The sequence below is a fragment of the Baudoinia panamericana genome, assembly GCF_000338955.1.
Source record: "Baudoinia panamericana UAMH 10762 unplaced genomic scaffold BAUCOscaffold_5, whole genome shotgun sequence".
NCBI lineage: Eukaryota > Fungi > Ascomycota > Dothideomycetes > Mycosphaerellales > Teratosphaeriaceae > Baudoinia > Baudoinia panamericana.
In genome coordinates, this window is record NW_006911261.1 from 1,292,372 (window position 1) to 1,315,077 (window position 22,706).

Below are 22,706 nucleotides of genomic sequence, written 5' to 3' on the forward strand. Positions count from 1 at the left end.
CCGGTTCAATGGGCGGCGGAATGATGCCCAATCAACTCGGCGGCGGAATGATGCCCAATCAAATGGGTGGCAACGTGATGGCTGATCCGATGGCCGCCGCAATGATGCAGAATTCGATGGGAGGTGTGACGCCGGGTCAGCTAGAACACAAGCGTTCCAGCAGTTCCATGGGACGTGCTGGGTCCCGGCGGGCAAGCAGGCCAACGAGGCTGAGGGAAGGAGATATGCGTAGATCGCAGTCGCACGGTGCAATGCAGAGGTACCAGCCACAGCTTCCGCAGGACTATGAAGACTACGACGAGCCCAGTGAGGACGAGAGCGAGGAAGAAGATCAGCTTGATTGGCGGTGAGTGGCGTTGTGGTCTTCTGCTAGAATGGCGAACGACATGAATGGGCGATCGGTATAATGCAGATCAGATAACGTAATGATGGACCATGACCAGCTCCAGATCGTAGATCAATGTTCAGTGGGTGTCGTACGAGCATACCGCCATGCAGGTATCTAAAAGTGTCGCAGTGAGCTCTCGGTGTTCGGTAGTGGCACGATAGGGCCAAGCTCGGCTGGTAGAGTGGCAGCCATCAGGGTATCTTGCTTTTGTACAATAACAGCAGCCAGCGTCACACTCATATCGGTCTCCCTTCTTACCTCCCGGTAGCCTCATTATACTGCAGCCTCTGCCTCACGCCTTCCCGTGCATTCTCTTGCACAACCTGTGCACCCTCCCTGACATTCTCCTCCACGACACGTGCGCCTTGTTGTAGATTCCTCTGCGCAACCTGAACCCCTTGTCTGATGTTCTCCGAGGCGACCTCTGCTCCGTGTCTGACATTCTCCTCCACGACATGGGCCCCTTGTTGGACGTTCCTCTGCGCAACCTCTGCTCCGTGTCTGACATTCTTCTCCACGACACGCGCACCCTGTTGGACGGTCCTTTGCGCAACCTCCGCTCCATGACTGATCTGCTCCGACGCGACCTCCACCCCATGCCTTAGCCTTTCCTGTGCGACTTCTGCGCCCTGTCTGATATTCTGCGACGCCGCCTTCGCTCCCTGCCGAGCCCTCTCCGCCGCAACCTCAGCCCCTTCCCTCAACCGCCGCTGAGCGACATCTGCTCCATGTACAGTCCTCTCCGCCGCAACCTTAGCACCCTCTTGCAGCTTCACCTGAGCCACAGCAGCTCCTTCCTTGATCTTCTCACTAGCGATCTCTGCCCCCTCAGCCAACTTCTCCTCCGACACCTTTACTCCCTGTTGTGCTCCTTGGAAGATGCGTCTCCACGTTACGCTTACGCCATCTTCCAGGCGTTCCGCGACTGCGGTCCAGTCCATGTCCTGTAGTCTCCGTACATTCCGAGCGAGTTCGGCGTTCCATTGGTCCTTTGCTGATTCCCATAGTCCTGCCTTGACCTCTCTACTTGTCGGTGGGGGCGGAGGGGGCAACGGCTCGACGATATTGTTGAACAGGAGAGACTGTTGGCGCAATGCGGCGGCTTGGCGAAGTCGCTGTTGGGTGTGGTAGGACAGGGAGAGGTAGAGAACGGTGGTGGTCAGGGTGAAGCCGCCCAACTATACAAATATGTTCATTAGCAAGCGTGTCGCGTTGGTGGAGGGTTGGGAAGACCGTACAAGGCCTGTCGTGAAGCCCATATTGAGTGCTCGAGTTTGTAGCAATCCCCCCTTAGGACTCTCAAAGTCAAGATGGTGTATTGAGAGACTATCTCCGTGTTGTGGTGGTGGAGTAGATCGCTGCGGACACTGCCGCGGGCGACGCCGGCGATGAGATGAGCTTCTTCCTACCTCTTCACAATCGCACTACCTTGCTCTTACACATCGCCTGTAACTCGCCCGTCATCATCATGGCCGGCGGACTGGTCAAGTACCGACATCTCTCACGCGACTCCGCCCATCGCCGCGCCCTTCTGCGCAACCTTGTCACCTCCCTAATCGAGCACGAGAGCATATCTACGACATGGCACAAGGCCAAGGAGGCGCAGCGCATGGCGGAGAAGATGATCTCGTTGGGCAAGAAGAACACCGAAGCGAGTCGCAGACAGGCGCTGAAGTACCTATTTGTATGTATATGTACTATAAAAAGACGACCCTGGGCGCAATGCTACAGTTTAGACAGTTATAGATGCTAATATTGGCACTCAGAGGCCGCATGAGCTACTACCGAAACTCTTCGGTCCATTGCGTGAACGATACGCCGAACGACCAGGCGGTTACACGCGCGTGCTACGCATTGAACCGATCAAAGAGGACCAAGCAGCTTCCGCCATCCTGGAACTGGTGGATGGGCCAAGAGACATGCGCTTCGCACTAACTGCGAAGACCATCGCAGAGGTGAGGAGGAAGGGGCATGAGATCAACGATATGACGGCCGCGAATATCGCGAAGGTGACCAAGTTTCGGCAGAACGCGGATGAGGAGCTGGAGGAGATGGTGGGGAGGTTTGAACGGTTGGCTGATGATCAAGATGAGGAGGTGCAGGTGGTGAAGAAGAAGAGGGTATATCCGGAGAACGAGAGGAGTAGATGATGAAGAGGTTGCTGGGTTCGTGGACATCAAGTGGTACAGCACGCAGCTGCAGGCTAGGCTAGGCCAGACCCGTGGCGCCATCATTGAACATTATGAAGGCTTGAGGCATAACGATGCAATGGCGTCATCATAGAATTATCCTACGACCGTCGCTCAACGGCATAAGGCCGGAAGTAGGCTTGCAGGCTGCCCTTGGCATGAGTGCTCGAAGAGAGGTGGCGCCGGAAGCCGAGGAAGACGAAGCAAAGTATGGGCTATCATGGCGGTCGCAGCAGGGGTGGTTGAAGCACCGAAGAAGGGACTATTCGAGGATATGCCTGCGCTTTGTAAGCGGCGCGAAGAAGCAGACGGCGCATACCTGCCAATAATCGCAGCGGAATGATCAGCGCTATGTTACCCAGGCACATTCTCCAAGCACAACATAGTACCATCGCCAGTATAGGGAGCTCAAAAGGAGATGCTCTGTTTGGGACTTCTTCTGCCCAACACCCGAGCCCGGATGTTCGCTTACTCAAACCTTCACGAGTAGTGAGCGTATCAGTACGGACGGCGCCATCCCAACGCGCGAGTCCATGCAGGGCTGCACAAGGTAGTATCAGGAGCCTAAGGAGAGTGAATGGCTGTGGGACTGTGTGTCATCACTCGTATCGAGCAAGACGCAATCCCAGAATCGCCGCCTTGTGCAAAAGCTGTTGTGACAGCCCATGGGCTCGTGTTGCAATAGTAATGGTGATAGGAACAGTGTACGCTCATGCTATGACCACAAGATAACGTACACAGCATCCCAATCACATTGCAACTAGACAGCTGCTGATGGTACTGGTGTAGGCAGATCTTCCAAACACCCTGCTGGGGAGTAAGCCAGCTTCGCAAATCCCACCTATATCATCTTACCTGCTTACCCGTCCCTTTTGGGGTTGCTGCAAGGTCATAACTGACCAAACTCGTCCACAGCTTACCTTCACAACTTCCATACTCAGCAGCTGGTAGGTAAAATGCCTTGGTATGTGAGGCTACTTAAGCCAACCATCTCGTTGCGTTCTGTCCTGTCCCTTGCTCTCTCGCATCAAGCATATACACGGTCATCTGCTTTCTGTCTCGGCGCAGCAACAACCAGAAACCAACTCCAAGACACTTCCAAAGCTCACAGAAGCAACCATCCCATGCACGACAAATAACCCTTCTTTGATCTCATTTCTTCGATCCCTTACAGGCGACATGGCGGCCCGTCACACCGTCCAGTCTTTCACCGGCCACGCACTCACCAGAAGCCAATTCATGGCTAACCTGCGGCTTTCCCGTCCCCGGGCGGCCGTGGAGCCTTGTGAAGTGCAGGCGTGCCTCAAGTGCGGTGATTCCTCGTTCCTCCGGACATTGCATGGTCACCTAATCTGCCCAAGATGCCTTGAGCGCCATTTCGAGGGCGATGGGAGCGTTGTACGCACGAACTGGTGCCTTTGCTGTGGTGAGGAGGTGTTTGAGGAGGGTGAGGAGAGCTCGGAGGAGGAGATGGAGCTTGAGGAGGATGGCGGGGATGGGATGGAGATCGAGGACGATGAGGATGATGTGGAGGGCGAGCAGATGGATGCGGAGGATGCTCTGTTGGGCGCAGTCGACGGTGAGAACGATGGTGACGAAAGACTTACCAAGTTCCAGTTCCTCGAGATCCTGTGCAATTCACAGGCGGAGATCACCGCAGAGGGCACAGTCTGCGGTATCTGCATGGAGGAGCACACGGTCGGGACGATGGCCAACTTCGTCAATGCCTGTGGCCGGCATAGCTTCGACGGCAACTGCATCCGGTCCTGGGCTGTCGACCACAACAGCTGCCCGAGTTGCAGGGCCAAGCTGTACAGACGCCAGGGTTACGGTTGGGCCGAGGACGCCAATGGCCGCCCTGCAATGTACCAGATGGATTTGCAGAACGTCGCCACTCTCCGCGGCATCGACGCCTACCTTAGCAAGGCGTACGGGAAGGGATATTGGGAGTCCGGGCCGTCGGATGAGTGTAACGGCCTCCTTGCGCACCTGCTCGCTCAGCGGGCGACTCGTTTCTGCGCCGGCGAGCTGGAAGTCAATTCGGCGAACGACTTTGTGCAGTACCAGCCGCAGGCGAGCCAGTTGGAGCTGCTAACCTCCGACTGTGTGTTCATCGTCGACAACGATGAACTCAAGAGGAGCACAGTTCACCGTTTCTTCGCTGGCTTAAGCGCTGCGCTCGAGGACCGCTCGGCAGACGACAGCCCCATGGTCGCGCATCCGCTGGCCTTCGCAGCCATATTGCAGGTGTGGCACGTCATCCGGGCCAACAAGGGACGGCGACTATCGGCTGCCGCGCTTGAGAAGCTGCTCTGCGAACATCTGCAGAGCTGCGGTGAGCTCTACGATCTCTCTGCGCGATCTTCGCCGATCGGACGGGACTCGCGGTTCCCTCACCTGATGGTGCCTGAAGAGGACATCAGGTCAGATGCACTGCCCGTTGGCTTTGATGCCTGGGTCAGAGACCTGGTCTGGGGCGTTGTGAGGGACTTTGTTGGCGAGGAGGTGTGGACAGACCGAACGCAGTGGCGTTCGAAGCGACGGGAGGAGTTTTGGCACAGTCCGTAGTGGCACCGCTCCCAGAGCGATAGATCTGAGATGAACTGCTGCAAGGGTGACGGAGCAGGTGCATGGGTATCGAAGTTGAGATGCTCTTACCGTTTGTGCTCGCTCTCGAGACTATCGAGACTGCTTGAGCTATTTATGTTGGCCTCCGGATGTTTTTAAGCACGACGTTGGCTTTGGGATAGGCTAGAAACTCAGACATCAATCTCGACATCATAACATGCTCATAAGGTCTCACACTCATCGCAGTAGCTGTTGTCGTGATTGTTGCGTTCATATAATGGCAACCCCCACTGCGCCTTCTCTACGAGCGGCGGGAACAGCCGCGTGTGTTTGTGGCGTGTGAATCTGGACTTTCTCCTTCACTCACTGCCGTGTACATCTTCATTAACATCATCTCAACAATGGTCTGGGACGGCGGCATCACCCTCGGCGTATTGAGCAGTGTTACGGCTATCTGTATCGCACAGAAGATTGAGCGCTAGCATCACCATCGCTGCCTGTAAGTGCGCAACCTCCATTCATTCACTTGGCCTTCCGCCAGCATATCACTATCGCTATCGGGACGATACTCTTGCATACCAAGCGCCAAAAGCATTTGTTTGTTCGCGGCCTGCGACCATGCGCACCAGATGGCGCTGAATGCTCCGCTGTATGGATTGGTCGGCAAATCTTCCTGGATCGTGGCACGTTATAGGCTCGAACGATAACAGTAGAGACTTGGAGCCGTTCAACAGCTGTACCCAGTGTCTCTTCATCAAAATGCTGTACAGCTTTGCTAGCGGTTACTGGGCGCAGACAGTCGTACCAATCTGCCTGTATCCTCAAGCTGGGCTACGCTTCACCCATTGTGAACGAACCGACCACAATCTTCACTCTAGAGCGAGGTCAACCCCAACAGCTAGGAATTACAGGCGCTTGACCGTATTCCGAGCCCGTCTGAGTCGCGGACAGCTTTTCAATGCCACAGATGTCATGCATGCTAATGCGGAGCCCTGCTGACCTGTATATTGCAGTCATCCGCCAGAGAGAGGTCGCCGTCGTAACCGTGTCAGGCGGTGTCTCGGTCGCGAGGAACGCACATATCCCCGGAGGGACGGTGTCGACATCCACAACCCGGAGTGCTTAGACCGCGCTTGTCGCCATCCCCGCCACGCCACATTCTTTCGTCAATCACCGGTTACACCTAACAACACGACAAGCAATGGCGACTCGGGCGGACATAACGGCCGCTCTGGGCGAAGTGAGTCAGGTCCCGAGCTTCGACCAGCCATCAGCTCCAGTCCAATCCCACAAAGCCGCTTCCCAGCAGCCTCGCAGGCAAATACACAAATGGCGGAGAACAGCCGGTTCACGTACTCGGACCTCCCACTGGGAGCTCAAAGACCGTCGCTGGCGGCGAATGTTGGCCAACGGCGAAGCCACCAAACCTACTGACTTCTCCAAATACAATATCCGGGCCGATGTGCCTATCTACGATGATGCGACCTATGATATGCACTTGACACACAACGACTGGTCACGGGAAGAGACTGACTACCTTCTCAACACATACCGAGAAAGCTACGGCAAATGGCCCGTCATCGCAGATCGATACGACTCCGGCCGCGAGCGATCCATGGAAGAGCTGAAGGCCCGTTTCTACAGCGTGTCAGCCACGATGCTTGCTATACATACACCTATATCGTCCATGACCGCACCACAATATTCACTCTATGAGACATTGTCCAAATTCGATCCGCTCAAAGAAGCCTCACGGAAGAAACTCGCTGAAGGCCACCTTCACCGCCGGCAGAATGAAGTGGACGAAGAAAGCGTGCTCCTGGCCGAGCTTCAGCGGATAATGCTCCATCAAGCCAGCCTTGACAACGAACGGGAAGATCTACGGAGACGTCTAGATCATCCGCTTGCCAACACCAATGGTTACCAGTACCAGACATCACAAGCACTCACCACATTATGGCAACAGCTTCTGGCAGCCGATCGAGCCAAGAAAGTTCAGCGGTTACGGCCGACTGGTATGCCACTCCTGTACGAAGTAGTGGAGCCATTGCTGACACTTTACAGGAAATTCAGCGTACGATGGCTTTCCAAGCGCTACACCTACGTCTGCAAGGCCTCGCGACTCGAATGCCGGCCTGCCTGACACTGGGAACGCAGCGGGCCGCCGGCCGACCCGAGACTCCCTGCCATCTGCGACGACGCCTTCAAGCGCATTCCCGAACGACCTGTCTAAGAGCGACCTTGCACGCTTTGGCGTTGTTCACGCACAAGACAAGCTTCCAAACGGTGTCACATTCGCATCTGACAGGCTTTCGAAGCCTCGCGTTGCCAAGTCTACGCAGCAAACCGAGAAGATTGCCGCGATACTGACACACATCGGTGTTCCCGACCTGATTCCGCTGCCAACCCCGGCGGTTATTGAGCAGTTCGATGCCATTATCAGCAAGGTCCACACGCTGTTGGACATGCGAAAGCTGCGCGATAAAGAAGAGCAAGAGCTTAGGGTTCGCGAGGCGGAGATGGCGTAGTCATTACCGACGCATTATTCCATTGGTATTGGTAACGCAATTGACGCATTAGTGTATGTTATATGATACCCTGGATCGAGTTGACCGCTTTAGCCGAGTAGGATGAGCTCCTCCACTCCTCTAATATGCACGACGTCAGCCGGCTTCCTCCACTTCGTGCGATTCATGTCCCCGAACGACGCTACTGCAATATTCGTACCACCCAGCGCTTCCGACGGCCTGACAGTTGACGATCACTCCGTGGAAAGCCTGGGAGACCTCGGATGCCTGGCTCGCGCAGGTTGATCGTGAACTGGAGTATCCACCTTCGCACACCGAATCTATAAGATGAAGAGTGATCCACACAAGGTAAGCACTGTCTCCCTTCTTCGTCAGCTCCCGTACAATGCAGGTGGACAACATGCTACGTCGATTTCTTCTTGCCGTAATTCTTCTGTGTGACCTCACCGTCGCGGTTGACCCTACAGTTCATCTCAACTACACGAGCTACAAGGGCGCCGCTCTAAGCAATGGCATTACCCAATGGCTAGGTGTGCGCTATGCTGCTCCACCAGTCGGTAACCTACGTTTCAGCGCACCGCAACCACCGCCAGCGGCAAGCGGCACGCAGAGTGCAGTCGCTCACGGGCCGACATGCTTGGGTACCGCTTCTGGGCCACCAACGAAGACGATGAGTGAAGACTGCCTGTTCCTGGATGTCTATGCTCCAAGCAATGCAACCCAGTCCTCCAAACTTCCTGTATTCTTCTTCGTCCAGGGCGGTGGCTTCAACACTAACAGCAACGCGAATTATAACGGCTCCGGCCTCATCACGGCTGCAGGGAAGAACATTGTCGTTGTCAACTTCAACTACCGTGTCGGTCCTTACGGCTTCCTTGCTGGGCAGGAGATACTTGCTGGCGGCAGCGTTAACAACGGGCTTAAGGATCAACGACTCGCTCTACACTGGATTCAACAGTATATCGCCCAGTTCGGTGGTGACCCTGGCCATGTGGTCTTGGGTGGCGACAGCGCCGGTGCTCAGTCTGTCAATCTCCAGGTAACGGCGTATGGAGGCAGAAACGACGGGCTCTTTCATGCTACAGCGGCTGAGTCGCAGTCCTTCTCCGCTTTACGAACCGTCAACGAAAGCCAATTCATGTATAACAACCTTGTGATTCGGACGGGCTGTACATCCTCAAATGACACCTTAGCATGCTTGCGGGCTCTGAACGCCACTGCGTTGCAACAGCAGAACTACAATACACCGTTCCCAGGGGCTCAGATCGCCCCTCTCTACATGTATGGCCCTACTCTCGACTACGACTTCATCACAGACTACACCTACAACGCCTACGCCAAAGGAGCGTTCGTCCACGTACCTGCCATCGCAGGCGATGACACCAATGAAGGAACTATCTTTGCTCCGAAGAGCACGGCGAATATCAGCCAGAGCAACGAATTCATACAAGCTCAATTTCCGGCCATCACTCTAGCGCAGTTACGCATGCTGAACACGCTGTACCCGGTCAACGGCACGCCAACGTTCCCAGACTCCGGGCGGTATTGGAGACAAACAAGCGACGTCTACGGCGAGATGCGGTACATCTGTCCTGGCATCTTCATCAGCGGAGTGTACGCAAACATGTCGTTGAACCAGAACTGGAACTATCGCTGGAACGTCATTGATCAGCCGGCCAATGCTTCAGGTGAGAGACACTGGGCATGCGTTTTGTGGGATGAAGACTACTGATGCTCTCAACGCAGGCAACGGTGTTTCGCATACGATCGAAACCAATGCGATCTGGGGTCCCACCAATACAAACGGCGGTGAGTAAACCTCTGATTGTGACGCTACTTGCTATCATAGACTGTGCTGATGGCCACTTTCAATGCCTTAGGTGCACCAGACTCGTACAAAGCTGGTGGTAATAACTTTCCGATCGTGGCAGTGGTGCAGGGATATTGGACGAGCTTCATCAGGTCATACAACCCCAATACGTACCGCCTGGCCGGCACGCCGACTTGGGAAGCTTGGACGACTGGTAACAGATACCAACGTCTGATGTTCCAGACGAACAACACTACGATGGAGACGGTGCCTTCTGATCAACAAGCGAGGTGTATCTACCTGAGCAGTATTGGCCTGAGTTTGGAGCAGTGAGGCGGGCCAGGCACCGCTGATTCTAGGGGGTTTCGGACCGCACATGGCACTATTGCGGCTATCATACCCTCGCTCCCAGCTCACGGCAGTATCTCTGGCCATCATACAGGATACCGCGATCAAGTACCGTATACTGAAAGAACCGAAGGTTAACAAGAGTATAAGGTTTCCGATCGGGCCGAGTCGGAGAGCTACGTCACCTGGAAGTCACTGCGCAATGCAAGATTGGGTGTATGCCCAACATGCGGTAATGGCTGTATATAGAGGGCTCAAATGATGGAAGTAGATGTTGCAGGATTTGAGGATAACAAATTGACCCGTCTTCAACTCTCTACACAATGTCGTCCATCAAACCCGGCCAAGTTCAGGCTCCACCAAGCATCACATCTCTGAAAGGCACAGAATGGACCAAGCCAGAATATACGCTGCCCCTCCCTGCCCTTGAGTTCCTATTCCATCTAGAATGCGACATGGAGTCGTTCCGCCATATTGGCGAAGGACCCTATGGTGACCGCAGCACTGTCATTTTCAAAGGTGGTCGTTTCGAAGGGCCGAAGTTGAAAGGCGTCATTCTTCCAGGAGGCGGCGGTATGTGACGCACGAGCTCCTTGCTTTGCCATTTGCGTTAACTGACGATATGCTCGGCAGACTGGGAGATCGTGCGCGACCATGGTGACCAGCAGACTGCACACCTTAACACCCGGTACAACCTCCAGACCCATGACGGCGCGAACATCTATCTCCAGACTACTGGCACACGCACAGGTCCTCGTTCCGTCCTGGAGAAGCTTGGCGAAGATACGTCGATCAAGCCCGACCAGTTCAAGATGCGCCTGCATCTTATGATGGAGACTGGTGATCCCAGGTACAGCTGGGTGAACAGCGGTGTGTTTATTGCAAGCTCGGGCAGAGTCGGGAGTCAGGTAATCTACGATGCGTATGAGGTGCTATAGCTCTTCCGTAGCTTCTCGGTCCAGCTGTCGTGTTGAGGGCGCGGTTACATCATGTTTTCCGTGCTCCTTCCGGCCTCCACTTCTTGCCTCCAGATCTTGCGCTCTTCGGTAGCATTGACTCCGGGGCCGTTGTAAACACTACCCCACTTATTCCCGCACGCCCAGTTCTTCCCTTCGCCTTCTTTCGAGTACTTAGTAGCCCTCCTACGGTACCACCGTCCGTACGACAGTAAGTAGTACAGTCTGAACGCTAGGAATGCAAAGTAATCTCGCTCAAGATCATCAGGATAGTCGGCGCCTAGGTCGACAGCCGCAGTAATTCCAGAGATGCATGCTACTTCATGGGCGTTGATCATGGTCCAGGCAGCTGCATAGCGAGTGTGGCGCTTGCCCTGCAGCAGCCACATCCACGGAACGACAAAAAGATAGTGTGTCCAGCTATGGCAGAGCTGATGCCACCAGTCTTTTCGGATGATCTTGCTCTCGTCGATCTCGTCGATGGTCCACAAGTGGCCATCTCGGTCCTTGTTGAGGAAGATGGTCTGGAACACGTGCTTTTCGAATGGTACGCTGGGCGGGAATTGCGACTGATAGTTAGTGCAGTCGAAACACATCTCCAGCTTCGTCAAGTCCTGCGGGTACATTCGGATAAGGTACATGGCTTTAAATTGCTCTTTTGCGAAGTCGCAACGAGCAGTCTGGTCGACGCCGTTGAGCTTCTTCACGGCAAACTCGTCTGAGTAGAAGTTTTCGTAGTGTCGCTTCATGTAGTCAATGTCTTGATGGGTGACAGTAATGTCGTTGGCAAACTTTGCAGATCCCAACACCTTGCTCTCGACTGTCGTGATTGTCGGCTTCAGCAGACGTTTTGCCGTGTCGGTGAGTGTACAGAGAACAATCTCGTCGTACTCCTCGGTCGTTTCAACCGCGTCGGCATCCGCGTTCGACCCCTCGACGGTGTTTGGGACCCAGGCAGAATCTGGATTGTGGTTGTCCTTGACTGGGGTTCGCGAAATGATCTTAACCTGCACTCCAGACTTGCCTCGCTTTGTGATGCGTGTGACTTCCGTTGAGAGGCGTACCTTGACGCCACGTTTGACGAGGTTCTTGCGCCATGTCTCGTAGAAGTCGCTGAAGTTCGGAAAGACTACCATGGGAGGCAGATTCGACGCCACGCTTGCCTTGTCGGGTGGGTACCACATGCCATACGTCGGACTCGTTACCAGCCTCTCCAGCATAATCGAAGGCACCTCAGGCGCATAGTTGCCAGTGCCCAAGAACAAAGCCACCATTGGCAACGCAACGATGTTCGCAAACTCCGAGCTGAACCTCCATAGCCAGACCAGGTACTTGATCGGCATGAGGGCGAAGATCAGCTCGAACCAGCGCGCAACCTTGATCATGTAATAGAAGCGCCTGACCTCACCGGCATGCTTCTCCAGCATCTTCGTAGGAAATACGTTCGTCCAGAATTGGTCACCCTTGCCGAAGGAGACCTGTAACTTGACGGGGTCCGCGAAGTAACCGTTGCGGGCGAACATGGTCATTGTGTGGTGAAAGATGTATGAACCACCTTGCACGCCTTGATTGAGCCATGATGCTCCTGTCTTCTCTTTATCAAGAGGAATACTGTAAGCTTGGCCACCGCAGTGATTCACAGCATCCACGACAGTCACATCGAATTTGTCTGGGTGATTGGCAAGGTGATGGGCGCAAGACATGCCTAATAGGTGGTCAGGTCTGAGTGGCTTTCCTCGTCATGGTAGCAAGGAGGATCTGCCTACCTGCGGCCCCGGCGCCAACCACCAGCACTCTCTTGCGCTTTTGGTTCTCCACGCCTTTCGCCATGTTGAAACGCGCTTGAGATCCGTTCGATGAAAGTAATGGTTTGGTGCCGTCGGTCATTGCCCGTACGTGCAGAACGAATGAGCAGTACGACGTCCACTCAGGCGAACGTGCAAAGAGCGAGCGATGGTGAAGGAGTGGTTAACAGCTCGAGCCTCGTCCAACCCCATCAAAGCATCATCGTCTGCTCACGCGCCCAAGTTGGAGATTCGCAACGGTCATCGTGCGGAGAGTTAATGATGTATTCACTTCCGATCCTGGATTAGCAGATCACTGGCGCGCCTCGGCTATCGCCCAGGTGAGATTAGGTTGACGATCCGATCGCGCCACACGCCATGGCAGTCACGCAGATCAGGGGTGGCGCTGCATGTGGCGACGATGCGCGCGAGCTACCCACGGCAACATAGCATTTTCGTTCCACTACGGTCTCCCCAGCGCACGAGGACAGCAGATGGCGACCGCAAGGCTGCGCACTGCGTTCAAGTACCCATTCGACGATAACGATGAGCCAGACGAGCTTGATGAAGAACACCAGGAACGCGTGATCGCCGACCTTCAAGCAGAAGACGCTCGGAAGAATGATGCCTATCGGAAAGCCTTCACCTTTGTGCCGGTTGTCGGAAGCTTGATTCACGCCGGCTATCTGTTCTTCGGCAGTGACAGCGCTCAGCAGCGTCTCCTGGCTCTGTTGAGCGTGAGCAGCTTGGCCTGTACAGCGTACATCCTCTATTACATGCCATTACACGCACCCGACCGGAAAGGCAAGACGCCAATGTACCGTATCGAGGCCGTCAAGGGGCCAATAGAGCAGTATCTGGTTTTGCTGAATGGGACGTTGGCTACGGTAATGTTCTTTGCAGCCGCCTTGAGCTGGAGCAAAGGTGCGACTGACGTGGCTTGGAGACAAGCGCTCCCGGCAGCGATCTTCGGCTTGTCAATGTTCGCGCGGCAGCAGCTTGCGCCCGTTGATTTAGAGGAGCTGCATAAGGCAAAGTATGATTATAAGGGAGCCTAATGCCTAAGCGGCATCTTGCCTGCAGCAAGTCAAGTAGAACGAACTGCCGCCCATTCTAGATCTGCGAGTCTCGCGATGGCCTCCCATGAATACAATTCACAGCCGACCGCTCATGCTTGTATAGCTCATCAAACATCGCATTTATCCCCCGAAATCGTTATGTCCATCTAACGCCGAACACCTCGCTTTGTGGATTCACCAGTAGAAGCCGTCCCTTACTGATCAATAGCCTCCTTAAACCTCAGCACAGCATTGTCCATCAGTAGACCATCTACGCCCTGGGCCAAGTTTAAGACACTCGGTCGCGTCAGCATGAAGTCGTGGCTGTAGTCCGATATGAGTACAAGACCGGCTTCCTTGACCGATGAGACAAGCGCAGGCACAAGCTCGAGTAATCGCGAGGTACAGATGAGACCCATGAAGTTGTTCGACTGCGCGATGCGGACCGCTTCCTTGATCGAGAGCGCGGTACGTCCGCAGGAGGTCACCATGTTCGGGTTAATGCGCCGCTGGCCGTTTGTTGTCGGTGCCACACCAAGCTCGTTGCAGAGCAATACAGGATCTAAACATCTAGTCAGTATCTCCCCGCAAAGCGTACCAAAATGGAATACTCACAGTTGGGTTGTTTCCAGTTCAATGCCGTGCACACATCCGCATTGTAGCTCGAGAACACAAAACTCCGCAACGGGCTATCCTTCGCTTGTCTAAGTTGTCGTGCGTGCTCGAAGACCACTTTAAGGACAGCATCGGCCACGGTGTTGATGTTCTCCGTCGGCCCAAGCTGTAGCGCTTCCTCCTCCGCCTTGCATGGGTAGCATACGTGGATCTCCACACGCATGTTCGCAGGTAACAGCGCCAGTGCGTCGGCAAGTGAGATGTATGAACGCGCAACCAGTCTCTGAAGGCTTGAAAGGTCCTCGTGGTCGGATCCTTGGCCTTGAAGACCCTGGAGCACGGCTTTCCCTTGTCCAGCGTGGATACCGGCTTTGGCGAATTCGTCATACGAAAGTCGACTGATGAGATCGTTCCGACTGCTCGGCAGCGCCCAGTCATTGTACAAGACTGGCACGCCATCTCTGGTGACCTGTATAAACAGGCGCATGAAATCGCCAGACAAGCTGCTGCCGGTTATCAGGTTGCTTGGATGGTTCTCGAACTGACTCGTAGCCTTCCAGTACGTCGCAAAGTGCGTAATTTCCAGCGCCATACCGTGGAAAGGCGTCACAACTTGGAAGCGGAAGCTGATCCGTCCAATAGCCCGAAGGCGCGGATCGAAGAGTTCGAGATGCCATTTCCCGGAGCTGCTAGCTTTGCCGGTGAAGACACGACTACTTGCCGCAGCACGCGCGATGACTTTGGTGCCGAACGTTGGGAATATGTCAAAGTCGATGCTGAAGGTATCCAAGTTCTCGATCTGGAACGAGATGTTCTTGAAGTCATCCTGCACCGGGAGGGGCACATTGCGCGGTATGAGGTCTGACGATTTCGAGGAGATCGTGAGACGAGCGGCCGGGTACTTGCTGTCACCGTAGAACTCTATTGCATCACCGCCAAGTTCATCGAAGGAGAGGAGTATGAAGGTCTTCGTGGTATCCAGGAAGTTGTGGCCGTATCGGCGTAGGGGAATAATGGGTGGTGGTAAACTGAGGGTCGGGATGTTCTCGGCGTCCGGATGTGAGAATGCGGGCGTACCAGCTGATAGGGATGGCGGCTCTGCGATCGAGGCAGTCATCTGCAACTCCATCTTCTCACGCATCGGCACATCCGAGGTGGCCCCCTCTTGTGCAAGCAGTTGCATGCAGTCCAAATGGCCTTCCCATGCCGCATAATACATGGCGGAGAGCCCCTTCTCGTCCAGTGCGTTCGCGGCAACATGGAACGCAAGCAGTTGTTGCAAGCAGTGTAGATGACCTTCACTAGCCGCGTGGAACAGCGGTGTCCATGAGTATAGTTTGTCGGCCTGGTCCATGTCCACACCGTATGCCTTCAGCATGACCAAAATGGAGCTGTCGCCGCCGAACCGAGCCACGAGATGCTGCGGGAAAAGACCTTCGGCATCCGGTAGTATCTGCGGCTTGTAATGTAACATTTGCTCCACGATTGCGACCGTGCCATACTGGCACGCTAAGCACAGCGGTACATGGTCCGCAGTGCTCGTGGGATTGACAAGGGCGCCGAGCTGAAGCATCGCCTGTACACTTGCCGTTCGCGCGTGCACGATGCCGTGTATCAGCGGCGTGAAATTGTCAAGGTCTTTCACGTCCACGGTATCCGGTGCGGATTCGACGAGGATACGAATCATCTCCACATGGCCGTGCATGCAGGCATAATGCAATGGTATACGGCCATACACATCCGGTGCACGTATATTAGCACCCGCCGCTAGGGCAGCCTTGAGTACATCAACCTTGTCGCTGACTGCTGCCTCGTGCATGCAACTCCGCTCGTTGATCTCGTCCGCAAAATCGAAGGCGATAGCGTTGGTCTCGTAGAGGATGCGCTGCGCGTCCGGGGTTGCCGTACCGACAGTGTTGAGGAATACGCGACTGATGCGCTCTTTTGCATCCTCGCTGCTCAACATACGCGCAGCCCACTCCTTGACAAGGCCGACGTTGCCAGCGTTGACGGCTTGCACGACCTGCGTCTCAACCTCTTCATCTTGGCCAACTTGCGCTACCCTGTTTTCTAGATCAACTGCCGGTGTAAAAGCAATCTTCTCACCCTCCGCCCATGCTTGCAATTCCAACAAGCCGGTCGTCGCTTGGTCGGACAAGTCGCTGATGATATCCCGATTGAAGCACGGCTGAACATCCACAGCACGCGACAAGTAGAGCTCCTTCGTACGTGACTGCGGCTAGGTGTCAGCACCAGTTTGCAGTTTAGGAAGTCGAAACTTCTGCACCTTTGATGTTTTGTCCCACTGTCGCAGAGTCAGCGCGGAAGCAGCACCTTGACGGCGGGAAAGAACCGGACCTTCTTCAGGATCTTTGAGAAAGCCGTCTGGTTGACCTCAACAAACTGTTGCAGCTTGTCGAGGTCATTACTGAAGAGACGGAAGCCTTCATCGAGCGATACATAGCTAGACGAGAGTTTCGACGCTGGCGTAGCGCGCGACTGGAGAGCTCTTTTCTTGTCGAGGAGCGTCCGGAGGCGAAGTTTCAACTTGTACTGGTCAGGCTAGGTTATGGGCGCAGCATTCAGACATTTGGACACACCTCGGCCTCCTTCTGCAGGTAGAAGGTGTTGACTTTCTCAAGCTCTCTTTCCAAGCGGAAGAAGAAGGTTGCCTTATTGGCTTGTAGAGATGCTTGCGGATCTTGTAGTATCTCGCCCTCTGCGGAAACTTGATGAGCCGGTAGGATTGGTGTCGCACTCAGCTTCTTAATGAGCTATTGCTTGCGTGAGCCAATTTGCCATCGTTCACAACCCCATTCACTCGGATACCTTCTTGAGAGCCTTGTAGTCCACGAAGCTAGCCGCATACTCGGGGATGTCAAGCTGCCTCTTCTGAATGTGCTTGCCAAACTTCCTATTAGCGAGTCCGTGTTAGTGTCCCTTCCTCATCGCTTCTCGAATCTGGAGCGTACATGGTTGAAGTCTCGGACCAGGGAAGTTTCACCAACGATCCCTTGTCTCTACTCTAGCAGTGAACTAGGCGGACGCGGTCGAGGCTCTACCAGAAGCTCGAGGACGAATGGCCGGAAAGGCGCATAGTGGTGACCGGTAACCGCATGATGGAGCAGTGTTAATGCGGGCGCCAGACCACACTCTGAAAAGCACCGACTGCTTGATTATGGGTGTATCTCAGATTGAATTCACATGCTCAACTATGCGTGACTCTAGAGTATGCTAAACTTGCAGGCTTATCGATTATGGCAAGGTTGACAGTCATGTGACAGTGGGGCAACCAAGCCCACATGCAGCGTGCAATCTCCCATCCTTCCGCGGCCGATATGCCCGACATCACGCGGCGACTGTCTCGACTCGAAGGTGTCCCATAGCTTATTAGGCGAATGACCTAAGGGCCTGCATGAACGTGGGATGACTTGCGAACCTGCAGCGGAAGCTACTGCACGAGCAAACACCGGCTAATTGCCCCATTTGCAAAATAGGGAAGCCGGAGCTCTTCATCTCCAGCATGCGTGTACCATGTCAGATAAATATGCTGCAGACAGCCGTGACTGAGGGTACCGCAAACATCTGTGGTAGATTTTAGCGCAGTGACTAGTATGTAACTACAGGAGCCGTGATCTGAAAACACGACCTCTGTCTCAAGGTATGTCTCAGAGGAACGCAGGCCCGCTTCTGTCTGACCTTTGGGTACCACCAACACCTCCTGGCGGAGCTGATAGCACGAGACCGCTGCCTTCCATCTGCGTCTCTGGTTGGATGTCCTCCCACATCTCGCCGCCTGCTTGGGCGTCTGGCTCTTGGTTGACAGCTTGAAAACTGCTGAGTCTTCTCGCTTGCTCAACGCTGACCGGCCGTTTGGAATTCGTCTGGACCAGCTTGGGTCGTTCGATCTTCGTGCGTATGACGCTGTCGTTGCTCAGCAAGCCCGCAGGCTCGCTTAAGCGGTTAGGTCGTGCTTTCAATGTAGTAGGCGCTTTCCCTGTGCTGTGGTCCGACTCAGGTTTTGCAGTGAGCCCGAGGTCACTAACTCTCTGTTCAGGCTGGCGGTGCACGTTCCGCAGAACTTCATGCCCAGTGGATGGCGTAGTTCGTCGCGTACTTGACCGCTGCCGTGAACTAGCCGGTGCAGGAGGAGGTGTTGGCGACGCTTCTCCGGGTACCACCCAGCTTCGCTGATGTCTAGGGAGAGCCAATTGGGCCCTCCAGTCGTCGCCACTTGTTGTTGACGTTGTGACCGTCTCAAAGCCCGAGCTCGAGTCTTCCTGCTCGTCTGCCTCCATCGTTGACTGTGTAATGGCTCGTGGAAAGTTTGGGGCGAATGCAGACCTCACCCGCGTACTGAGTTGCCGCGACTCCCTCTCTGTTTGCGGTTCCAAAGATGACGACTCTGAATATGACTTGAGCGTGCTGCGTCCACGTCGCGCACGTCGTACGCTACCCGCCGCCGACGCCGCGGTCGAAGCATTCCCCTTTTCACGTGGGTTCGAACAAGCTCGTGTTCCATGCGCAAAAAGTGGACTCTCGATGCTTGTGCTGGCTCTGTTGCGTATGAAGGATTGGCGCTTTTCCGCAACAGAGCGGTTGTCTGCAATGCTGTCACTTTGTCCAACGAGGCGTATGCTCTTTCTATTCTTCGCTTCTGTAACAGAGAGCGCGGCAAGAGAGCGAGATTGTGAGTAGCCTGACCTTGTTGGCGGCCTAGGGAAGTCGGAGGGCTTGGTGGACAGCACGCTCGTTCTCCTTGTGCTTATCGAAGCTTGGCTGCTCTGCTCCATCGCCGCCGATATACCCACACTGCTCATCCTTCGCCTATGCTCACGGCGAATCCTCGAGCTGTGTCGTGGTAGTTCTGCATCGAGGCCGGTGTCGATACCCAATCCTACGCTTTCACGCGTCTGTCTCCGGTCGTTCAAACGTTGAATAGCACGCTTGGTGGGCAACGTTTGTGACATACGCCTAGAGACTCTCGCCATCTCTGCGGGAATCGAGAAGCTGTCATGGGGCGTGTGCAGGACCGTAGAGTCCGCGCCCCATTCCGGAATGTTCGTGTCTGCTCTTATTGCGTCTTCGCCCACACCGATGGACGATGCGTGGCTGAATCGGGAGAACCTCTTTAGCCACCTTGAGCGCTTGCTGTTGGTCCTCGATGGGAGATCAAGTGCTATTTGGGGTGGCGCATCGGCACTTCGTGTCATCTGCTCTGATGCTTCCGCTTGTGCGTGCTTTTCTACATCTCCATTGACAACTCTCGCTACGATGACTGCTGGTGTCTCTATAGGGTGCGGTATTGGCCTAGAGATAATGGGCCGTTTCGTCGGGCTTGTGGAACGACGCCCGTACCGCTCGCTGCGCCTCCGTCGTACGGTGCGTATGCACAGAAGCACCAGACCGGCCACAAGAGGTACAGCCAAAACACATATTATGATAACAGCAGTAGTAACCCCATTTGACAGATGTCTACGTGTTGGTGATGGTGCCGGAGACGATCGAGCCGATGACGGCGAAGCCTCTGTGGAAGATGCCGAAGCAGGCAGCAGACTGGATGTCGGCGAGACCGTTGCGGTCGCACCCGCGGTTGCAAGCACGTTTATCCCGAAGTCTTGCGTCTGTTGAGTACGTGAGTTGGGGGCTGTCGCTACGATGCACGCCGAGACAGAAGTTGGACTGGGCTGCGAGGGCGCATCACCTTGTAGCTCCCGAGACGTAGCGTTGTAATGCAGCCAGGTGGCACTCGGTGGAAAAATGACAGAGAACTCCACGTCTGACTGGCTGAAAAGCGTGCTTGGGAAATGGTAGTCGAAAGCTTGTCCGGCGTATGCGGTGAGCGTGCCAATTGTGCCAGCAAAGAGCGAAGCATCACCGCTTACGAGGTTCACGACTGCGGTCGCTGTATCGCCCAGCTCGTCTGTCGCAGTGACAGATACAGTCGTATTGCTTGCGTTGGCTGGCACATGCCCACTCAAACCAAACGTCGCAGGGTCAAAGCTCAGCCAGGCTGGGACGGGGGAAGCTTCGGCCTTCGACAGATTGCTCGTCCGAACAGGAGCGCCATTACGGAAGAGCTGGTTCTGTAACAAGATGAAGTCAAGCTGCTGTCCACTTGAGATACTCAGGTTCTGCTCCGGTGGTTCGAAGCTTAGTTGCTCCGTATTTATTGCGAGTGCGAACGTCGCAGTCGCTCCTGCGAAACCAATAACGTCCGATGCCACCAAGCTGACACTCCACGCCTGAGGAAAGGCGCTGAGCATAGGTGCTGTGCCAGAGAAGGTAAGATTCGAGTCATCAAAAAGCAGCCATGACGGAAGCGGCGTGTGATCCGTCAGTGTCGCGTAGTAATACAGTCTACGCTGCACCATGTCAATGAAGGAGTCCTGCCTGAAGGCGAAGTGAAATCTGCTAGACGGCAGGAGGGTCACAATCGGCGGTTCACTGCTTGATAGATTCACAGTCGCAGCAAGCTGTTCGCTGATGTCGCCTTCAAGTAGCGGTGCTGGATCAGTAGATACGATGAGTGTACACTGCATGTGGGCAGCCCCAGTGCCATCGGTAGCGCTCAAGGTGAAGATACTCGCGCCGGCGTCGCTCTCTTTTGGTGTTCCGGAAAGCGTCCGCGTCGTGCTGTCCATGCTTAGCCATGCAGCTTGCTCCGAAATGCTGTAGGTATAGTTCTCTGGATTAGGAGCGAATGTCGATTCGGAGAATTCGAAGCGATACGGCTCGTTGACCCTGGCAACAAGTGGAACCTGCGAGTTGAACGGAAAAGCGATGGTGGGAACGGCGATGGCAGTCTTCGCAATGGTAATGGAAACGTATAACACCGCCACCTTTCGCCTCCACGCCATCTTTCCACCTCTTCGCCCTCTGGCCAGCCTGTACTCATCCGCGCTGGTAATAAGGAAAATATAGGTGTCGCATGCTCACTTCCGCCATTTGGCGCGTCCACACGCAAAGTGGTCCGAAAACCCTTGCAGGAGAGATGGCCGGAAAGAATGTCACCGACTCGGACAACGCAAGGAAGGGATAGAGATACTGAACTCACGAATCTTGTGTTTCTACACCTCCCTGCCTTGCCACCTACCATCTGCACTGACTTTGCCGCAACCTTACTGTCTAATGTTGCCGGACCGAAGCGCATCCCAGCGACGCAGCAGCTGCAACAGGATGGATGACATCCATGACACATCCTGCTCCAGCGTTGACTGAGTCCACCAAATTATTCATTATGGTAGCGACGGTGCCATCGCGCTGCTGTCTCAGTGAAGCTTAGAAATGCACACCTCGGCATCGTCTCCAAGGTTGCCAGATCTCTAGGCTTATCGTTGTCGAGTCCATCAATAGCGCACGAGGTCCATTGATGCAATTCGATGTGCTCTGCATTTTGGCAGATCGACCGTAGACACAACGGGATGAGGAGCGACAGGAAGTGCAATGCCACTGTGTGAGCACTGAAACGCTGCCTCCGGCTTGAGGCCAGTGCACGCTTTTTGCGGGGCGTAATAAGGCCAGACAAAGAACTCATCCAACCTACCGCAGACACTTCCCATATCTTGCTGATCAGTGTGCCAACCACAATGTCAGACCATGACAGCCATGAAGGTGGGCTCGATGCCTTCACTGTAAGCGAGGATCTTGTGCAGTCACCGCAACACAAACAAGCCACAACGAATGAGTTCGATTTCGACGGTCTACTCGACGGCGGTCTAAAGCTGCATGAAGACTTAGCCAGTGGCAATGGCGGGCAAGCATGGCCTGCTGGTCGCGTACTTGCCACGTACCTCCTACGCAGGAGGCGGGGTGATCTAAAGGATTGTACGATGTTTGTAGGAAGCCTCCACGCTATCGAAGCAGGCCGCTCCCGAAACCAGCTGATTCGGACGCAGCGTGGAGCTTGGTGCAGGCGGAGGCCTGGTCGGGTAACAAACGAGCTCTCTACTATCCAAATCAGGTCTGCTAACATGTTGTAGGCTTGCTATAGCATTGGGTTGCAGACCAAGCCATGTCGTCCACATCACGGATCAGGCGCCGATGCTTCCGCTTATGCAACGGAACATCGCCCTCAACAGGCTAGAAGGGAGGGCTGAAGCCACGGTCTATGACTGGGGTTCTTCTCGGCCGCACCGCGTTCCACTGCATCCGGACGTTATACTCGCTGCCGACTGTGTATACTTCGAACCGGCGTTCCCATTGTTACGGCAAACTCTGCAAGACTTGATTGGACCGAACAGTGTCTGCTACTTCTGCTTCAAAAAGAGGCGAAGAGCTGACATGTCGTTCATGAAGGCGGTCAGGAAGATCCTTCATGTTGAGGAAGTGACAGATGACCCGGACCGCGACAATTACTTACGGGAGAGTATATTTCTGTAAAGCGTCACCTTCCTGCTCAGCTGTGCGTTATGGCAGCTGACACAATCGGTCAGATGCAGGATCACGCGGAAAGATGCTCG

General features: G+C 54.8%; 12 protein-coding genes across 12 annotated transcripts; 8 read left to right on the forward strand and 4 right to left on the reverse strand.

Annotated features, from left to right (window-relative positions):
* Positions 1–23: 23 nt before the first annotated feature.
* On the forward strand, positions 24–350 carry BAUCODRAFT_147601 (uncharacterized protein; the record flags this gene model as incomplete). The annotated part of the gene is made up of 1 exon (XM_007677676.1): positions 24–350. One exon carries the CDS (start codon positions 24–26, stop codon positions 348–350), a length of 327 nt encoding a protein of 108 aa, XP_007675866.1.
* A 292-nt stretch (positions 351–642) lies between these two features.
* BAUCODRAFT_23808 (uncharacterized protein) lies at positions 643–1,647 on the reverse strand (the record flags this gene model as incomplete). Its single annotated transcript, XM_007676953.1, has 2 exons — positions 643–1,566; positions 1,627–1,647. 2 exons carry the CDS (start codon positions 1,645–1,647, stop codon positions 643–645), a joined length of 945 nt encoding a protein of 314 aa, XP_007675143.1.
* Positions 1,648–1,856: 209 nt separating this feature from the next.
* BAUCODRAFT_147603 (uncharacterized protein) lies at positions 1,857–2,538 on the forward strand (the record flags this gene model as incomplete). Its single annotated transcript, XM_007677677.1, has 2 exons — positions 1,857–2,072; positions 2,155–2,538. 2 exons carry the CDS (start codon positions 1,857–1,859, stop codon positions 2,536–2,538), a joined length of 600 nt encoding a protein of 199 aa, XP_007675867.1.
* Positions 2,539–2,769: 231 nt separating this feature from the next.
* On the forward strand, positions 2,770–3,532 carry BAUCODRAFT_455504 (uncharacterized protein). Its single transcript, XM_007677678.1, has one exon. It carries the CDS (start codon positions 2,917–2,919, stop codon positions 3,307–3,309), a length of 393 nt encoding a protein of 130 aa, XP_007675868.1. The 5' UTR covers positions 2,770–2,916; the 3' UTR covers positions 3,310–3,532.
* A 32-nt stretch (positions 3,533–3,564) lies between these two features.
* Positions 3,565–5,334, forward strand: BAUCODRAFT_33253 (uncharacterized protein). The gene has a single exon (XM_007677092.1). The coding sequence runs from the start codon at positions 3,757–3,759 to the stop codon at positions 5,143–5,145; it is 1,389 nt and encodes a 462-aa protein (XP_007675282.1). The 5' UTR covers positions 3,565–3,756; the 3' UTR covers positions 5,146–5,334.
* Positions 5,335–6,169: 835 nt separating this feature from the next.
* Positions 6,170–7,798, forward strand: BAUCODRAFT_33256 (uncharacterized protein). The gene is made up of 2 exons (XM_007677093.1): positions 6,170–7,160; positions 7,210–7,798. Exons 1-2 carry the CDS (start codon positions 6,347–6,349, stop codon positions 7,671–7,673), a joined length of 1,278 nt encoding a protein of 425 aa, XP_007675283.1. The 5' UTR covers positions 6,170–6,346; the 3' UTR covers positions 7,674–7,798.
* A 275-nt stretch (positions 7,799–8,073) lies between these two features.
* Positions 8,074–9,816, forward strand: BAUCODRAFT_147606 (uncharacterized protein; the record flags this gene model as incomplete). Its single annotated transcript, XM_007677679.1, has 3 exons — positions 8,074–9,361; positions 9,420–9,482; positions 9,554–9,816. 3 exons carry the CDS (start codon positions 8,074–8,076, stop codon positions 9,814–9,816), a joined length of 1,614 nt encoding a protein of 537 aa, XP_007675869.1.
* Positions 9,817–9,985: 169 nt separating this feature from the next.
* BAUCODRAFT_455722 (uncharacterized protein) lies at positions 9,986–10,791 on the forward strand. The gene is made up of 2 exons (XM_007677680.1): positions 9,986–10,404; positions 10,465–10,791. The coding sequence occupies exons 1-2, from the start codon at positions 10,155–10,157 to the stop codon at positions 10,767–10,769; spliced, it is 555 nt and encodes a 184-aa protein (XP_007675870.1). The 5' UTR covers positions 9,986–10,154; the 3' UTR covers positions 10,770–10,791.
* A 22-nt stretch (positions 10,792–10,813) lies between these two features.
* On the reverse strand, positions 10,814–12,617 carry BAUCODRAFT_121980 (uncharacterized protein; the record flags this gene model as incomplete). The annotated part of the gene is made up of 2 exons (XM_007677681.1): positions 10,814–12,492; positions 12,554–12,617. 2 exons carry the CDS (start codon positions 12,615–12,617, stop codon positions 10,814–10,816), a joined length of 1,743 nt encoding a protein of 580 aa, XP_007675871.1.
* Positions 12,618–13,445: 828 nt separating this feature from the next.
* On the reverse strand, positions 13,446–17,437 carry BAUCODRAFT_33261 (uncharacterized protein). The gene is made up of 7 exons (XM_007677094.1): positions 17,217–17,437; positions 17,074–17,158; positions 16,845–17,018; positions 16,603–16,791; positions 16,532–16,549; positions 14,245–16,477; positions 13,446–14,191 (listed from the first exon to the last, which is right to left on the reverse strand). Coding segments are annotated over exons 1-7 (3,048 nt in total). The 5' UTR covers positions 17,219–17,437; the 3' UTR covers positions 13,446–13,844.
* A 475-nt stretch (positions 17,438–17,912) lies between these two features.
* BAUCODRAFT_68516 (uncharacterized protein) lies at positions 17,913–21,104 on the reverse strand (the record flags this gene model as incomplete). The annotated part of the gene is made up of 4 exons (XM_007677253.1): positions 17,913–18,893; positions 19,190–19,235; positions 19,348–19,513; positions 19,802–21,104. 4 exons carry the CDS (start codon positions 21,102–21,104, stop codon positions 17,913–17,915), a joined length of 2,496 nt encoding a protein of 831 aa, XP_007675443.1.
* A 729-nt stretch (positions 21,105–21,833) lies between these two features.
* BAUCODRAFT_68802 (uncharacterized protein) lies at positions 21,834–22,626 on the forward strand (the record flags this gene model as incomplete). The annotated part of the gene is made up of 2 exons (XM_007677271.1): positions 21,834–22,078; positions 22,227–22,626. The coding sequence occupies 2 exons, from the start codon at positions 21,834–21,836 to the stop codon at positions 22,624–22,626; spliced, it is 645 nt and encodes a 214-aa protein (XP_007675461.1).
* Positions 22,627–22,706: the final 80 nt, after the last annotated feature.

Excerpts from the sequence above, each read along its gene's own strand:
- BAUCODRAFT_455504 (XM_007677678.1), top strand. The coding sequence starts at position 2,917 with ATGATCAGCGCTATGTTACCCAGGCACATTCTCCAAGCACAACATAGT.
- BAUCODRAFT_33253 (XM_007677092.1), top strand. The coding sequence starts at position 3,757 with ATGGCGGCCCGTCACACCGTCCAGTCTTTCACCGGCCACGCACTCACC.
- BAUCODRAFT_33256 (XM_007677093.1), top strand. The coding sequence starts at position 6,347 with ATGGCGACTCGGGCGGACATAACGGCCGCTCTGGGCGAAGTGAGTCAG. Across the intron at positions 7,161-7,209 it reads TCAGCGGTTACGGCCGACTG|GAAATTCAGCGTACGATGGC; the intron begins GTATGCCACTCC and ends GACACTTTACAG.
- BAUCODRAFT_455722 (XM_007677680.1), top strand. The coding sequence starts at position 10,155 with ATGTCGTCCATCAAACCCGGCCAAGTTCAGGCTCCACCAAGCATCACA. Across the intron at positions 10,405-10,464 it reads CATTCTTCCAGGAGGCGGCG|ACTGGGAGATCGTGCGCGAC; the intron begins GTATGTGACGCA and ends TATGCTCGGCAG.
- BAUCODRAFT_33261 (XM_007677094.1), bottom strand. Across the intron at positions 17,019-17,073 it reads ACTACAAGGCTCTCAAGAAG|CTCATTAAGAAGCTGAGTGC; the intron begins GTATCCGAGTGA and ends CGCAAGCAATAG. Across the intron at positions 14,192-14,244 it reads GAACTGGAAACAACCCAACT|ATCCTGTATTGCTCTGCAAC; the intron begins GTGAGTATTCCA and ends CTAGATGTTTAG.